This window comes from Sapajus apella, unplaced genomic scaffold (genome assembly GCF_009761245.1).
Source record: "Sapajus apella isolate SASKATOON/1434 unplaced genomic scaffold, GSC_monkey_1.0 scaffold52, whole genome shotgun sequence".
Taxonomy (NCBI): Eukaryota; Metazoa; Chordata; class Mammalia; order Primates; family Cebidae; genus Sapajus; species Sapajus apella.
Genome location: NW_022436992.1, coordinates 14,928,923 through 14,946,461, shown reverse-complemented (window position 1 = coordinate 14,946,461; position 17,539 = coordinate 14,928,923). Strand labels below are relative to the sequence as shown.

The following is a 17,539-nucleotide window of genomic DNA, read 5'->3' as shown; positions in this document are numbered from 1 at the left end:
GCCCTATAGTATAGTTTGAAGTCAGGTAGCATATGCGTCCAGCTTTGTTCTTTTTGGTTAGGATTGCCTTGGCTATTTGGGCTCTCTTCTGGTTCCATATGAATTTTAAAATAGTTTTTTCTAGTTCTGTGAAGAATGTTATTGGTAGTTTGATAGGAATAGCATTGAATCTATAAATTGCTTTGGGCAGCAGGGCCATTTTAATAATATTAATTCTTCATATTCATGAGCATGGATATCTTTCCATTTGTTTTTGTCGTCTCTGATTTCTTTGAGCAGTATTTTGTAATTCTCATTGTAGAGATCATTCGCCTCCCTGGTTAGCTGTATTCCTAGGTATTTTATTCTTTTTGTGGCAGTTGTGAATGGAATTGCATTTGTGATTTGGCTCTTGGCTTGGATGTTGTTGGTGTACAGAAATGCTGGTGATTTTTTTTTTCTCATTCTGTCATCCAGGCTGGAGTGTGGTGGCACAGTCTCAGCTCACTGCAGCCTCCACCTCCCAGCTTCAAGCAATTCACCTGCCTCAGCCTCCCGAGTAGCTGGGATTATAGGCACCTGGCTAATTTTTTGTGTGTTTTTAGTAGAGATGGTGTTTCATTCTGTTGGCCAGACTGTCCTCAAAATCCTGAGCTTAAGTGATCCACCCGCCTCGGCCACCCAAAGTGCTGAGATTACAGGAGTGAGCCACTACACCCAGCTGCTAGTGATTTTTGTATGTTGATTTGGTATCCCAAAACTTTGCTGAAATTGCTTATCAGCTTAAGGAGCTTTTGGGCAGAGTATGGGGTTTTCTAGATATAAAATCATGTCATCTGCAAACAGGGATAGTTTGACTTCCTCTCTTACCGTTTGGTTGCTCCTTATTTCTTTCTCTTACTTGATTGCTCTGGCCATAACTTCCAATACCATGTTGAATAGGAGTGGCAAGAGAGGGCATCTTTGTCTTGTGCCTGTTTTTAAGGGAAATGCTTCCAGCTTTTACCCATTCAGTATGATGATGGCTATGGGCTTGTCATAGATTACTGTCATTATTTGAGGTTTGTTACCTCAATACCTAATTTATTGAGAGCGTTTAACATGAAAGGATATTGTATTTTATCCAAAGCCTTTTCTGCATCTATTGAGATGATCATGTGGTTTTTGTCTTTAATTATCTTTATGTAATAAATCATGTTTATTGATTTGTATATGTTGAACCTACCTTTTATCCCAGGGGTAAAGCCTGCTTGATCATAGTAGATTAACTTTTTGATGTGCTGCTGGATTTGGTTTGCTAGTATTTTGTTGAGGATTTTTGCATCAATGTTCATCAAAGATACTGGCCTGAAGTCTTCTTTTGTCATGTCTCTGCTAGGTTTTGGTATCAGAATAATGCTGGCCTTATAGAATGAGTTGGGGAGGTGTCCCTCCTCCTCAGTTTTTTTGGAATAGTTTCAGTAGGAATGGTACCAGCTCTTCTTTGTACTTCAGTAGAATTTAGCTAAGTGAATCCATCTGGTCTTGGGCCTTTTTTTGGTTGGTAGACTACATCCATTTCAGAGCTTCTTATTGGTTTGTTCAGGGAATCAGTTTCTTCCTGGTTTAGTCTTGGGAGGGTGTATGTGTCCAGGAATTTATCCATTTATTCTAAATTTTCTTGTTTGTTTGCAGAGAGGTGTTCATAGTATTTTCTGATGGTTATTTGTATTTCCGTGGGGTCAGTGGTAACATTCCCTTTGTCATTTCTAATTGGGTTTATTTGGATTCTGTCTTTTCTTCTTTATTAATGTAGCTGGCAGTCTATCTGTCTTATTAATTTTTTCAAAAAACAGCTCCTGGATTCACTGATGTTTTGAATGTTTTTTTGTCTCTCAGTGTCCTTTACTTCAGCTATGATTTTGATTATTGCTTGTCTTCTGCTAGCCTTGAGATTGGTTTGCTCTTGCTTCACTAGTTCTTTAGTTGTCCTGTTAGGTTGTTAGTTTGAGATCTTTTTAACTTTTCTTTTTTTTGAGACATAGTCTCACTCTGTTGCCCGGGCTGGAGGGCAGTGGTGCGATTTTGGCTCACTGTGACCTCTGCCTCCCAGGTTCAAGCAATTCTCCTGCATCAGCCTCCTGAGTAGCTGGGATTACAGGCATCTGCCATCACACCCAGTTAATTTCTATATTTTTAGTAGAGATGGGGTCTCGCCATGTTGGCCAGGCTGGTCTCAAACTCCTGACCTCAGGTGATCCACCTGCCTCAGCCTCTGAAACTGCTGGAATTACAGGTGTGAGCCACCGCACCCAGCCAAGATCTTCCTAACGTTTCAATGTGGGCATTTAGTGCTATAAATTTCCCTCTTAACACTGCCCTACCTGTGTCCTAGAGATTCTGATATGTTGTATCTTTGTTCTCATTAGTTTCAAAGAACTTCTTGATTTCTGCTTTAATTTTATTATTTACCCAAAAGTCATTCAGGAGCGGGTTTTAAATTTCCATGCAATTATATGGTTTTTGAGAGATTTTCTTAATCTTGATTTCCAATTTTATTGTGCTGTGGTCTGAGAGAGTGGTCGGTATGATTTTGGTTCTTTTGCATTTACTGAGCATTGCTTTATTTCCGATTGTGTGGCCAATTTTAGAGTATGTGCCATGTGGAGATGAGAAGAGTGTATATTCTGTTATTTTTGAGTCACGAGTTGTGTAGATATCTATCAAGTCTATTTGATCCAGTGTTGAGTTCAGGTCCCAAATATCTTTGTTAATTTTTTCAGTGATCTGTCTAATACTTTCAGTTGGGTGTTGAAGTCCCTCACTATTATCATGTGGGAGTCTAATTCTCTTTAAATGTTTCCAAGAACTTGCTTTATGAATCTGGGTGCTCCTGTGTTGGGTTCATATATATTTAGGATAGTTAAGTCTTCTCTTTGAATTGAACTCTTTACTATTACATAATGCTTTTCTTTGTCTTTTTTGATCTTTGTTGATGTAAAGTCTGTTTTGTCTGAAGTTAGGCCTGCAACCCCTGCTTTTTTTCTCTTTTCTATTTGCTTCGTAGATTTTTCTCCAATTTTTTTTTTCTTCTGTTTTTCTTTTGAGCCTATGAGTGTCATTGCATGTGAGATGGGTCTCTTGAAGATGGCAAACCATTGGGTCTTGCTTCTTTATCCAGCTTGACACTCTGTGCCTTTTAATTGGAGCTTTTAGTATGGATATTGTGGATCTGATCCTGTCATTGTGTTGTTAGCTGGTTATTATGCAGACTCATTTGTGTGGTTATAGTGTCACTGGTTTGTGTACTTAAATGTGTGTTTTGTAGTGGCTGGTAATAGTCTTTCCATATTTAGTGCTTCTTTCAGGAGCTCTTGTAAGGCAGATCTAAATGAATTCCCACACCATTTGCTTGTCTATAAAGGATCTTATTTCCCCTTCACTTAGGAAGCTTAGTTTGGCTGGACATAAAGTTATTGGTTGGAATTTCTTTTCTTTAAGAATGTTGAATATAGGCCTCCAGTCTTATCTTCTTTTAGGGTTTCTGCTGAGAGGTTTGCTGTTAATCTGATGGGCTTTCCTTTGTGGGTGACCTGACCTTTATTTCTAAGTGCATTTAATGTTTTTTCTTTCATTTTGACCTTGGAGAATCTGATGATTTATGTCTCTTGGGGATGATATTCTTGTAAAGTATCTTGTGGGGGTTCTTTGTATTTCCTGAATTTGAATGTTGGCCCCTCTAGCTAGGCTGGGGAAGTTCTCATGGATGATATACTAAAGTTAAGTTTTTCAAGCTGCTTCCATTCTCCTCATCTCTTTCAGGAGTGTCAGTGAGTCTCAGATTCAGTCTCTTTATACGATGGGGTAATTTTTCAAAAGCAGAACTTTGTTTCTCACGATTGGAGTACAGTGAGATTTGTGCTTTGATGTTTAAATTTTAATTCTTAATTTTTCTTCTTTTTTCTTAATTATTAAAACAGCTTTTCTCCATAGAAATACAGCAGTATAAAATGGCATTGTTTACTCTTTTTTCCAGAATAAAGAACTAATAGATATCAGAAATGTTTCAAACCAGGAAAGATCAATGGTAAGCAGTTTGATTTGTCTTTAAGTCAAATATACGCAAGTTAACATAAGACTGAAAAAAGTCGCTGAGAGTGATATAAAGTAGGGTTATTAGAATTGTAGTGAAAAAAGGAAGCATTGTTTAAAACCATATGGTTTCAGGCCAGGTGCGGTAGCTCATGCCTGCAATCCCAGCACTTTGAGAGGCTGAGACAGGTAGATTGCTTGAGGCCAGGAGTTTGAGACCAGCCTGGCCAACATGGCAAAGCCTCATCTCTACTAAAAATAGGAAAATTAGCCAGGCATGGTGGCACATGCCTGTAATCCCAGCTACTGGGGATACTGAGGCATGAGAATCACTTGAACCTGAGAGGCGGAGGTTGCAGTGAGCTGAAATTGCACCACTGAACTCTAGCCTGGGTGACATAACAAGACTGTCTCAAAGAAAGAGTTTTCTTATATATGTCTACGTGAGTTTTGTATATGCTATTTCTATCTTTGTCTAAAAATCTTTTTAAAGTAATTTAAGATGAATTTCTATGCAGCCTTTCTTTTCTTTAAAAAATAAAATTCTACCTCTGAATGTCTAAGATAGCATACCAATGGGCTGTGATTGTCATTAAGGATTTAAAGAAACAGAAACCATGAATTTAGCATGTGGAAGGGAAATTTTGTCATTTTGGGGAATTACTTAAAGTCAGAAGACTGAGTAAGAGCCCGAAAGGGTTGGGAGTTATATGTAGGGCCTGAAAGCAGGTTTGGGAGAGTATGTTTGCTTATATACTATGACTCTTCATGTTTTGTCTTCAGCCATCTGAAAGAAGTTTGATAATGGAAAGGCACTCACTCTGCAGTGGCCAGGACAAACTTTGTACAGAATCTGTCATGATGAGGAATAGGAAATGAAAGAAATGGAAAGGAAGTATTCAGGAAAGTGGAGTATAAAAAGTGTGTTCCGACTGGGTGCGGTGGCTCATGCCTGTAATGCCAGCACTTTGAGAGGCTGAAGCAGGCAGATCATCTGAGGTCAGGAGCTCAAGACCAGCCTGGCCAACATGGTGAAATCCCGTCTCTACAAAAATACGAAAATTAGCCAGGCATGATGGCAGGTGCCTATAATCCCAGCTATCCTGGAGGCCGAGGTGGAGAATCATTTGAACCCAGGAGGCAGAGGTTTCAGTGAGCTGAGGTAATGCTGTTGCCCTCCAGCCTGGGCGACAGATCGAGACTCACTCTCAAAAAAAAAAAAAGTGGTCCAGGTATGGTACGGTGACTCATGCCTGTAATCCCAGCACTTTGGGAGGCCAAGGCGGGCGATCACAAGGTCAAGAGATCAAGACCATCCTGGCGAACATGGTGAAACCCCATCTCTACTAAAAATACAGAAATTAGCTGGGTATGGTGGCACACACCTGTAGTCTCCACTACTTGGGAGGCTGAGGCAAAATTGCTTGAACCCGGGAGGAAGAGGTGGCAGTGAGCTGAGATCATGCCTCTGCACTCCAGCCTGGCAACAGAGCAAGACTCTGCCTCAAAAAAAAAGTGTGGTCCAGTTATGGGAGGGCACTGGAGAATTTACAAGTGTTACAGTAGGAAGTTTTTCCTTAGTGGAACTACAGGTAACATAGTACCTTAAGAAATTTGAATCATTTTGCTTATATACTTAATCTGCGTCATTTCTGGCAATGTTATCTAACTTCCTCTTACCCCAATTCAATTTAAAAACCACACAATAGGCCAGGCATGGTGTCAGGCACCTGTAATCCCAGCTATTCAGAGGCTGAGGCACGAGAATTGCTTGAACCCAGGAGGTGGAGGTTGCAGTGAGCCAAGATTGCATCACTGCACTCCAACCTGTGTGAGAGTGAGACTCCATCTCAATAAATAAATAAATACTAAAAACCACATATTTAAGTAAAACAAGGTGTTTGATAATATTAGGATCAATATGAGAAGAATAATATTAGAACAGTGTTTTTTTGAGACGCAATCTCTCTCCGTCACCCATGCTGAAGTTCAGTGGTGCTATCTCTGCTCACTGCAACCTTTGCCTGCCGGGTTCAAGCAGTTCTTCTGCCTCAGCCTCCCAAATAGCTAGAACTACAGGTGCCTGCCACCATGCCTGGCTAATTTTTGTATTTTTAGTAGAGATAGAGTTTTGTCACATTGGCCAGGGTGGTTTCAAACTCCTGAGCTCAAGTGATCCACCCACCTTGGCCTCCCAAAGTGCTAGGATTACAGGTGTGAGCCACCCTGCTTAGCCCTAGAAAAAGTTTTTTATTGATAATATTAAGCAGTATATAGAACAGTAATATTAGGGGGAACCTGTAAAAATATAAAAGATAGAAAACATTAAAGAATGAGAAAAGCTTCTTTTCTCCTTTACCTTTTTAGGTTTGGGAGGATGGTGGCTAAAAAATAAGAGAAATAGCTGTTCTTCCATTTCCTGCCATTCCTTTTCTGTTTTATTTTTTTCTGTGTTTTTAAAAAGTAACCCAATACGGCTGGGCGCAGTGGCTCACGCCTGTAATCCCAGCACTTTGGGAGGCCAGAGGCCAAGGGGGGAGAATCGCATTAGGTCAGGAGTTTGAGACCAGCCTGGGGAACATGGTGAAAACAAAACAAAACAGAACAAAAACAGAAGGGAAAAGTTAAAATATAGAAAGTTGAAAAAGTAACCCAATTCAGTTATTTTAAAATACGGCAAACAGTTGTTCAGCTATGTTATATAGCAATTTGTTAAAAATAACATGAAGAATTTTTTTCCCTTCTATTTCAGGATGTGGTAGCCAGAACACAAAAAGATGGGTTTCATATCTTTATTGTTTCCATTAAAACGGAGAATACAGATGCCAGTTGGAATTTGAATGGTATAGTTAAACTGCATGCATGTTTACTGTCTGCATTTTCTGTATTCTGTAGTTTTGTCACTGACCTGAGCCAACATGCTGTTTGAAATACAACATTCAAAAATGAATTTCTATTAATCATACATTTATTTTAGATACTTAAAATGTAACATTAAGCTCTCTTAATGCTATTTATTTTTTGATAGATTGAAAATTTTACTATGTTAATTTAAGAAATTTTTAAAATTTCAGACTTCATAGTGGGGTGTAAAATTCTCCATTCTTTTAGGTTAAAACAATTTTCTAACGTGGAAATATGTAGGCAACATGTCAGTTGTATTTTCAAGTAGGTTATGTTCTTTGTTTCTTGAAAATGGCCATCATCAGGGGTTTAAGATTTTTATCATTTGGCAAATTTCATTTTAAAGGATCTGTCTGTAGCCTAGGAGTAGAAGCAGCATATCTGCCAGCATGTGGCTTCTGTGGTCTGTGAGGCACCCCCACCTCTTAAGTTAGACCCTCTGTGCCTTGTTAACCTGTGGTTCCTTAGTGCCAGAAAAGTAGACTCACAATAAGCAACTTTCAAGAGAATGAATGCTTTCACGTTTTCTAGAATCACTTTGGCTGATGTTTTCCATAGTGGATATCTACTGGGTCAGCAGTAGCCAATCAGCATGTGAGGGCACTGGGGATTTGATATTGCTCTGATTCAGCCAGTGGGGTCAGAAACCAGTGAGGTGAGGTAGGCATTGCTGCAGAGGAGGTATGGTCTGGTGTGCTGCATGGCCTGTGAAGGGAAGCTGGCAAGGTGGCTGCTCTGGAAAAGTGTGAGATAAGGCTTCCTTCTGGAGATGGCATCATGAGCCAGACCGTGCCAAGCAAAGGAAGCAGGGACCCTGAGGCCATTCTGTCACCCAGCTATCTTAGTCTGTTTGTGCTGCTATCACAGAATACTTGACACTGGGTAATTTATAAAGAGCAGACATTTATTTCCCTGCAGTTCTGCGGGCTGGAATGTCCAAGATCAAGATGCCAGGAAGTTCAGTGCCTAGTTAGGGCTCTGGTGTCTGCTTCCAAGGTGGCACCTTAAAGGATATGTTCTCACACAGCAGAAAGGATGGAAAGGCAGGAAGCACAAAAGGGGACCACTACTGTGCCCTCACAGGGTGGAGGCAGAAGAGCAAAGAAGGGCCTAAACTAGTTCCCTCCAGGTCTTTTGTAAGGCATTAATCTATCCCAAAAGACCCCATTTCTTAATACCACCACAATGAGGATGAAGCTTTAATTAATTTTGGGGGACATTCAGACCATAGCACCAGTGTTGTACCCGCTTCTTTCTCAGGCATTGTGTCTTTTCCCCTGACTTCAGTGGGGAGTTTTGAGCCCCTGCTAGTTAGTAGCTGGAGCTGTTGCTGAGCCCTGCATGTTTTGTGATGTACTTGGCACTTGGTTTATTATTGCTGTCTCAGACAAAACCCAAACTAGATGTGTGAGTTTGGTAATTTATTCCAAGTAACATCATGGAAGATAAGGTCCTCAGTGAGATCAGTGAATTAGCAAGGGGGCCAGTCTGGGGTTTTCTTTGGTAGCTAGGACTACTCTGCTTCTGATATGATCAGATTTGGCACAGGTTTTTAGAATGGCATATATACAAGTAAAGATATCTCTTTTTTTCTTTTTATTGTAAACTGACAATTATAATGATATAAATGTATGAGGTACAAAGCAATGTTATAATCTATAAATACAATGTGGAATAATGAAATCAAGCTAGTTAACATATTCATCACCCCAGATGCTTAACATTCTTTGTGGTGAGAACATTTGAAATGTACTCTCTTAGCAATTTTGAAACATACAGTACTCTATTAACTATTCACCATGCTGTGCAATAGAGCTCAAAAAAAGAAAAAACTTACTCCTCCTCTCTGAGATTTTTTTTACCCTTGGACAATCATCTCCCCATGCCTTCCACCCCCCAGCCTCTGTACCCACCATTCTGCTCTCCTTCTAGGCATTCGTTTGTTTCAGATTCCACATATAAGTGAAAATGTGCAGTATTTGTCTTTCTGTACCGGACTCATTTCACTCAACACAATGTTTTCCAGTTCTATCCGTGTTGTTGCAAATGACAGAGTTTTCTTTTTAAAGGCTGAATAGTATTTGATTGTGTATATATATACACATTTTCTTCTTCCATTCATCTGTTGATGGACCCTTAGGTTGATTCCGTAACTTCACTACTGTGAATAGTGCTGCAGTGAACATGGGGGTGCAGACAACTCTTTGACAAACTGATTTTAGATCTTTTGGGTAAATAGTAAAGTGGGATTACTGGATTATATGGTAATTCTGTTTTTAGTTTTTTGAGGACCTTCCATATTGTTTTTTAAAATGGCTGCACTAATTGACATTTTCACCAACAGTATACAAAGCATCCCTTTTCTCCACGTCTTCACCAACACTTCTTTTCTTTCATCTTATTGATGAAAGCCATTCTGACAAGTGTGAAATGATATTGGGGTTTTAATTTGCATTTCTTTAATGATTAGGGATGTTGAGCATTTTTCATACATTAACATCAGTTGATCATTTATATGTCTTCTTTTGAGAAATGTCTATTTAGGTCCCTTGCCCTTTTTTTTTTGTTTTTTTGAGACAGGAGCTTGCTTTGTCACCCAGGCCAGAGTGCAGTGGCATCATCTCAGCTCACTGCAACCTCCGCCTCCTGGGTTCAGTTGAGTCTCCTGCCTCAGCCTCTCAAGTAGCCGGGATTACAGGTGCATGCCACCACACTTGGCTAATTTTTTTGTTTTTAGTAGAGACAGGGTTTCACCATATTGGCTAGGCTGGTCTCCATCTCCTGACCTCAAGTGATCCGCCCACCTCAGTCTCCCTAAGTGCCGGGATTATAGGCATGAACCATCACGCCCAGCCCCTTGCCCATTTTTTCAGTTGGGTTTTTTGTTTTCTTGCTGTTGAGTTGCTTGAGCTTATATATTTTGGATATTAATTCCTTCTTGGATAAATGGCTTGCAAATTTTATCTCTCAGTCTCTAAGTTATGTCTTCTGTTAATTGTTTCCTGTGCTGCACATATGCCTTTTATATTGATGTAATCCCATTTGTCTATTTTGGCTTTTGTTGCCTGTGCTTCTGGGATCAAATCCAAAAAATCATTGCTCAGACCAGTGTTGTGTAGTATTCTCCCTGTTTTCTTCTAGCAGTTTTAGAGGTTCTGGTTTTACAGTAAAGATATCTTATAAAGTTTATATAATCAAACAATTACTAATTAATTGTTCAATACCGTATATGTGCTACATAAAAATTCAGCATTTGTTAGTGTGATTTGTATTCTTGGAGTCTTCTGGGAAATGAGCTTACATTTAAAGGCTTAAGACTGACTGATAATTAACTCTCTCTTCTTCTCTATCCCAGTTTCTCTTTCTATGATTGGGCCTCATGGATATATCTCTGCATCAGATTGGCCCTTAATGATTGTGAGTATTTCTCATCATTTTTTCCTTTTTAAAAAATGAATTTTATACCTTAAGAGCTTTGTGGTAGTAATTCCTCAGTAGCTGATGCTTTGACATGTCTTCTATTTCTGGTTCCAGAGTGACTAGAAAATGAAAGGTTGGATATCTGAATGTAGAAGTGCCAACTTTCGAGTGATCAGAAGGCTTAACTGACTAAAATTGCTTCTCTTTCTACAGTTTTACATGGTGATGTGTATTGTTTACATATTATATGGCATACTCTGGCTGATGTGGTCTGCCTGTTATTGGAAAGATATATTAAGAATACAGTTCTGGATTGCAGCTGTTATTTTCCTAGGAATGCTTGAAAAAGCAGTTTTTTATAGTGAATACCAAAACATCAACAGCACTGGACTGTCAAGTAAGTTTTGGCTGTCTCCGTAAATACAGTATGATCAGAGAGTTTCCCAGCATTTGGGAACAGAGGTGTGGGAGGCCCCTTCCGAACAGTGGTTTGGAAACAGCCATATTACAGATGAAGAGAAGGGAAGCCAAGAAGAGAATGTCAGAGTAGGCCTCTGATCTGGTCTAGTATGTGTCCTCTCTTCATTATCTGTTTTCCTTCTTGTTAACTTTCCCCTCACCTTCCTCCTGGGAAAAATAAAACTCCCATTCCCTAAGGGTCAGCTTGAATTAAAACAGTACAAAGTTCTGGACAGGAAGATTTCAGGTGCTGTCAGTTTTTTTTAACATATTTCTCGTTCCCACCACATCTTCTTTTCCTTCTCCCCCACCAAAAAAAGAAAGGTTCAATTTGGATTGAAACAGCACAAAATTCTGGACAGGTAGATTTCAGGTGCTGTCAATCCTTTTAACATATTTTTCCTTCCCCCCACATCTTCTTTTCCTTCTCCTCCAAAAAAAGGAAAGAAAGGAGGTTGGCCACAGGGAGTAAAATCAGGGGTGCTGGAATGGATGGTGCCTGCAGCCTTCTTGCGCTCTCACCACCTTGTTATGCCTACAAAGATATTCATATGACCAGCGGAGGCATGATCACAGTTTATACAGTGGAATATGTGAGGCAGGGAGGGCATACAGCTGGGCATCCTCAGTTGTATGCCCCAGACTTCTAGAAAGTAGATTTCAAAAAAGCCAGAGAAGTAAAGGTACAGCTCTCCCACCGAACCTTTGGAAAGAGCAAGCTCAAAGGGGTTGAGCGAGCTTAAGAGTGTACTTCTGAGTGACCAGTTACAAATGATCTTGGTGCAGATTTTCAAAGGACATGATTCTGTCTGTTATTGATTGATTGACAAGGTCTCGATCTGTTGCCCAGACTGGAGTTCAGTGGTGTGATTTCAGTTTGACCTCCAGGCCCAAATGATCCGCCCACCTCAGCTTCTGGAGTAGCTGGCACTATGTGTCTGTTACTTATTTTAAAATACTCTAGAAGAAAAAATGAACTGGACTATAGATGAAACAAATTTGGCATAACATTGCTAATTATTGACGCTGCATGATGGGTACATGGGAAATTATATTGCTTTCTCTCTTTTTGGGGAGTATTTGAAATTTCCCCAAATAAAAAGTTAAAAAGGGCATGTACCAAAGAATAAAGAAAGGGCAAACATCCAGGAATGTATATTAGAGATATCACTACTCTGTAAGAAGTTTTTTATGGGAGGTATATGTATGTGCATGCATGTGTGTGCACATGCACTCTAAACCAGATGCTGAAGAAAGGCTAGGTCTGCTGCTTCGGATTGAAGCATTCCTAATGTAGAGAAGACAGTCCTGATACTTTGCTGTTAGTGGTTGTAATCTCTTGTTTAGTGAGGGTAAAGGGTGGCATGGACTTCAGTGAGGAGCATCAAAAACCTGAGATCCATGAAGAGGTGAGAGGCCATCTGCCATCCTCAGGGAATCTAAGCTGTCCGAGATGGCACTAGAGGGCTTAGAAGAGATACCCAGACTGCTGTCAAGGTCTTTGAGGAGCCCTGTCCAATAGGAGAGATGCCAAAAGACTGACTAGGAGCTGATGTCCTTTGTGATGTTCCCAAGTGGGAATTCTGTGACGGGGCTGTCTTGCCCAGCATTGATCCTGAAGCATCAAATTTAGAAAAATAATTAGAAGGACGAGAACCATTGATTGTTAGGACCCGACATGGGTACATTGAGAATAGATCATGTCAGACTAATTTTTTTTCTTTTGGGATGCTAGAATGACAGGAAAATGTAAACTTAGTATAAATGACCTCTTCAAGGCATTTGACAAGGTCTCTTATGACTTCTTGTGGACGAGATGACCTGAAAACTGGTGGTGCAGCCATATCTAAAGAGCTCATGGAGATAATCACTGGTCAGTCTAGACCTGTGCTGTTCTCTGTGGTAGCCACAAGCCACATCCGAGTACTTAAGTAAAATTAAATAAATTAAAAATTAGATTCCTCAGTTGTTCTAGCTTCATCTAAAGTGCTCAGTAGCCACAGGTGACCAGTGGCTGCTGTATTGGACAGCACAGAGGTAGACCACTTCCATCATTGCAAAAGGGTCTCTGGGACAGCACTGGTCTGGAGCAATGGTTCTCATCCCTGGTTTTACATCAGCATCGCTTGAAGAACTTCAAAATGGTACCAGTGCCAGAGATTATGATTAGCAGATCTAGGAATTGAGGGCAGTGTAAAGGCTTCCAGGCGATTCCAGAGTGCATTTAGGATTGAGAACCGTTGAGCTAGGAGGCTTTGAATGGTGCCTGTCTCACAGATTTTAGGCCTTGTTGCTGGTTTATTCTTGTGAATCTGTTGGTTTGTTCAACTAACATTATTTTGTGACTACGTAGACAGCATTCTCTTAAATTTTGTGGATGATGTGAGGCTGTGCCCAGCAGAGCTGATTAGGTAGATAGAGAGTGAACTCTTTAGTAGGGAGTGAACCCTTCACTGAGGTTTTCAAGTATCAGTTGGATTCAATGACTTTTAAATCAAATGTGGCTGATTAGTCTGAAGTCCAAATGTAGTTATACACAGGACACGTTGAGAATCTTGGTTGGCAGGCTTCCCGATGTACACAAAGTGAATTATTTTATTTTCTTCTTCCTCAGCCCAAGGTTTATTGATATTTGCGGAGTTGATTTCTGCGATTAAGAGGACATTGGCTCGCCTCCTTGTGATCATTGTGAGCCTGGGCTATGGCATTGTGAAGTAAGTGCTGGCATGTGGGAAAGATGCTGGGTCCCAGCCCATTGATTCAGTCCATTTTGCATTATGACCTTTGCAAAAATGTAACTTTTCAGTATTATAATACAAATCCATTTGGGAAAAATCCACAAGAACACATTTTTAAAAGATTTCCACATACTTGCTATTGTATATTATTTTCCAGTAAAGACCCTGAGTTTGTATTTCAATAACTTTATATAGTTAGATGAATAAATAATCAACTTTAGGATAATGGAAAATCTAAAATGATTCAAACAATTTTCAAACCCTTTTCTGTTTTCTAGACAGTACCATTAAGATTTTATGGTCATATTTGAGTGTTGTAAGAGAGAGTGCATTAAACACCGAGTCAGCAAAACTTCTGACTGAAACCTATCTGTCCTCTGAGGACCCTGCTTTTGGACCTTCTCCAGCATGTCTTTTCTCCCTCTGACCTGTGAATCACTGGACATAACTATGGGAGAACTTGATTTCCTTTTTTTTTTTTTTTCAACAAAATTTCTTTTTTTAAAGACGGGGTTTCACCATGTTGGTCAGGCTGGTCTTGAACTCCTGACCTCAGGTGATCCACCTGCCTTGGCCTCCAAAGTGCTTGGAGGCATGAGCCACTGCGCCCAGCCGACGAGAACTTGATTTCTATCCATGTTGCGTTTTTCAGACCATTCTTCCTGCTTCTTTCCTAAAACCCTGATTCCCAGAAGCTCGCTCTTCAGGCTGGACCACCCGCTGCGTCTTGTGGCCACTGTGGGCTTCCAGGCTCTCCCTCATCCTTTAGTTTGTGGGCACCGACTTCACAGGTGTTATCATGAGCATTTCATCTGTCAGAAGGCCCTGGGGTCTCAGGAGCCATGTGGATGACCCTTTAAGTAACCTGACCTCACCTCCCCATCTCTCCTGCTCTTGCCTGTTCACTGCATTTCAGTTACTGATTCCCAGGATCGTTTTCTATACTTTATGTATAATTGTACGCTGTTCAAAATCTCAGTTTTAAGCAATCCACTTTTCAACTGTCACCTCCTCTGTTTCCTATTTACTTTCTCTAACATGTCAGCTTCAGTCATTTTTGACTGTACTGTGACCTCTAGCCTTTTGGCCCTGGCACCTTCTATTGTCCCTTCCATCTTACATCCTCACCTTCTTCCTTTTGATTGGATTCCCTGGTTCAGTAGGACACTGACGCCCAAAGACCCCTGCCTTTCTCTTTGTCAGCCTTCTTGACAAAACCTCAGCCTTGCTAAGTCCAGCTTTCCTTCTGCTTCAGGCTGCTACCCGAGCAGGGGGATTTGCCCAAAAAGAACCCTGGACTACACTGAGGGGGCCTGCTTTCCATTCATGACCGTCAACTTCACACCTTCAGTGCTGCTGGCAGTTGTACTCAATCCCCTTGCCACTATTTTCTCACTCTCCTGTCTGCAGAAGACCATTTTACCCTTTCTCCTCAGGCCTCTCAGACTATCCCATCCCTCTCAGCTGACCTTGGGGTTTTTTTCACTGAGGAAGTAGAAGCCATCAGAGGAGAATTCCACTGTGTCTGTGCCCTCAGACCCCAGTATTTCCCCCACATCTGGACCGCATGCACCACCACTTTCCTCCTCCTGGTAGGCGTGGACCACCCCTGCCCTTGTGCCCACTCAACTGTGAGGGACACTGCCCTGGTTTTTCCCTTTGTTCCTGGGCCTGTTTCCTAAAACAAAGGGCCCACTCAACTGTGAGGGAAACTGCTGGGTTTTATTTTCTCTCGCATCATCAGCTTTCCTGTCTGGTAGGTCACCACCATTGACATCTCATTATTTCTACCATTTTTTAAAGCAAAGCCCTCTCTCTGCCCTACATGGCCCTCTCCTCTGCTTCTACCTCATTCACCTTTCCCCTGCGCAGCGTAACTTCTCACATGAGTAGCCTGTACCTCAGCCTCCCCAGTATTGCTCTATTGAGACGGCACTTGTCAAGGCCACTGTGACCTCCCCCTGCCATATCACACGGCCCTGCTCAGCCCTTGTCCAGTTGTCCCGTGAGCAGCTCTAGTCGAGGGTTGCCAGCTTTGCCTGGTTTCCAGGAGCTTGTCTTCCATCCCCTCACATCACTGGCTGGCTGCTCCTCCCCAGCCTCCTCTGCTGCACCTTCCTGTGTTCCTGAGCTCCAGTCACTGGGCAGCCAAGCTCAGGCCTCTGCTCTGTGACTCACACCCGCAGGCTCTCCTCTTGTATGCATGCCTGTTTGCTTGTGAGCTAGGGATTGGGAGTTAGCAGGATTTTAGCCCGGAAGCCTTTATCCCCCAGTACTTTTATTGAGGTTCTTTCTCAAATGCCTTTTGTGTTCTTAGTACAGTGTAGGAAACATCAAGGCCTCTTGTTGAGGAATCTCACAGTTCTGGTTATGAACATCAGATACCAACAGGTGCAGTGTTGGTACTGTGAAAGGAATAGGAGATTGAGTGAATGGGTACAGGCATAAACCCTTTTCGAATGAATCTCTTCATTGTTAGCTTGCTTGACTCAACTCATAAGTGAGAGCAGTAACAGTTCTGGTTATTTGGAGGTTCTGGTTAGTTGTTTATAATGAATCAGATTTCAGTTTCCTTAGATTAGGTAAATAGTCTTAATTAAAAATGAGCTATGACCAATTATTTAATTTTTTACTTATATTTTGTTTTGAAATGACTATCTTAAATATTTTTCTTAAACCAGTTTTTTCTTCTAATTGCTCTCAGAAGAGGGTTTTTGAGTAGCCTAAAATGTATGTGCAAAAAATCCTGATTTGCAAATATAACATTATTCTATTTTAAATTATTAATTGCAAAAACCACCATCTTTGCATTTTCTTTTTTTTTTTTTTTTTTTTTTTTTTTTGAGACGGAGTTTCGCTCTTTTTTCCCAGGCTGGAGTGCAATGGCGCGGTCTCGGCTCACCGCAACCTCCGCCTCCTGGGTTCAGGCAATTCTCCTGCCTCAACCTCCTGAGTAGCTGGGATTACAGGCACGTGCCACCATGCCCAGCTAATTTTTTGTATTTTTTGGTAGAGACGGGGTTTCACCATGTTGACCAGGATGGTCTCGATCTCTTGACCTCGTGATCCACCCGCCTCGGCCTCCCAAAGTGCTGGGATTACAGGCTTGAGCCACCGCGCCCGGCCATCTTTGTATTTTCTCAACTCATTTATATTTTGAAAGAGCCAAAAATTGTTTGTTTGTTTTTTTTGGAGACAATCTCCCTCTGTTGCTCAGGCTGGAGTGCAGTGGTGCAGTCTTGGCTCACTGCAACCTCTGCCTTGCAAGTTCAGGCGATTCTCATGCCTCTGCCTCCCAAATAGCTGGCACTACAGGCATGAGCCAGCACGCTGGCTAATTTTTTGTATGTTTTAGTAGAGATGGAGTTTTACCATGTTGGCCAGTTTGGTCTTGAACTCCTAAGCTCAAGTGATCCATCTACCTTGGCCTCCCAAGGTGCTAGGATTACAGGCATAAGCCACTGGGCCTGACCCAAAAATGTTATTTTCACTGTTTTCAGTTTAAAGAATGAAAATTAAATTCTGTTAGCACTCCTGTTCTGGCTGAGGCCAGTGATCAGAAAGGAGGTCAGGGAGTTCCATCTCCTAATGTTGTGCTCTTTCTCTGCCCAAGTCATGAGACAAGTGAATTATCTCTGAAAAGATAGACCTTAGGGAGAATTAAATTAGACTCTCTGCCAGTGGCACTTAGAAGTTGGCATTTACCTTCTTAGATTTCATCAGTCTACTCTTCCATTCTATAGAAACAGTACCTGAGTTATAGTCATTCTTTTGCTTGAATTGAGCAGCAAGATCCTATGGGACCTTTGTGGCCTCCAAATATTGCTTCACAGGCATCAGTATGGCTTCAGGTCCTAGAGAGAGACCCTTTGTTCCTGGGCCTGTTTCCTAAAACAAAGTACTTCAGAACCAGGAACAGACTGTTGTGATTAGATAGTGACTTCCTGGTACTGGAAATGGTGCCAGTT

The 17,539-nt window shown here is 41.2% G+C and overlaps 1 protein-coding gene across 2 annotated transcripts in view; it reads left to right on the top strand.

The window, feature by feature from the left end:
* Positions 1–17,539, top strand: part of TMEM87B (transmembrane protein 87B) — a 64,756-nt gene that overhangs the window by 15,245 nt on the left and 31,972 nt on the right. For both annotated transcript variants that reach the window (XM_032243684.1, XM_032243683.1), the window contains exons 5-9: positions 3,995–4,045; positions 6,803–6,893; positions 10,310–10,371; positions 10,588–10,771; positions 13,448–13,547. In XM_032243684.1, coding sequence (XP_032099575.1) covers positions 3,995–4,045; positions 6,803–6,893; positions 10,310–10,371; positions 10,588–10,771; positions 13,448–13,547 — 488 coding nt within the window. The remainder of the gene's footprint in view (positions 1–3,994; positions 4,046–6,802; positions 6,894–10,309; positions 10,372–10,587; positions 10,772–13,447; positions 13,548–17,539) is intronic.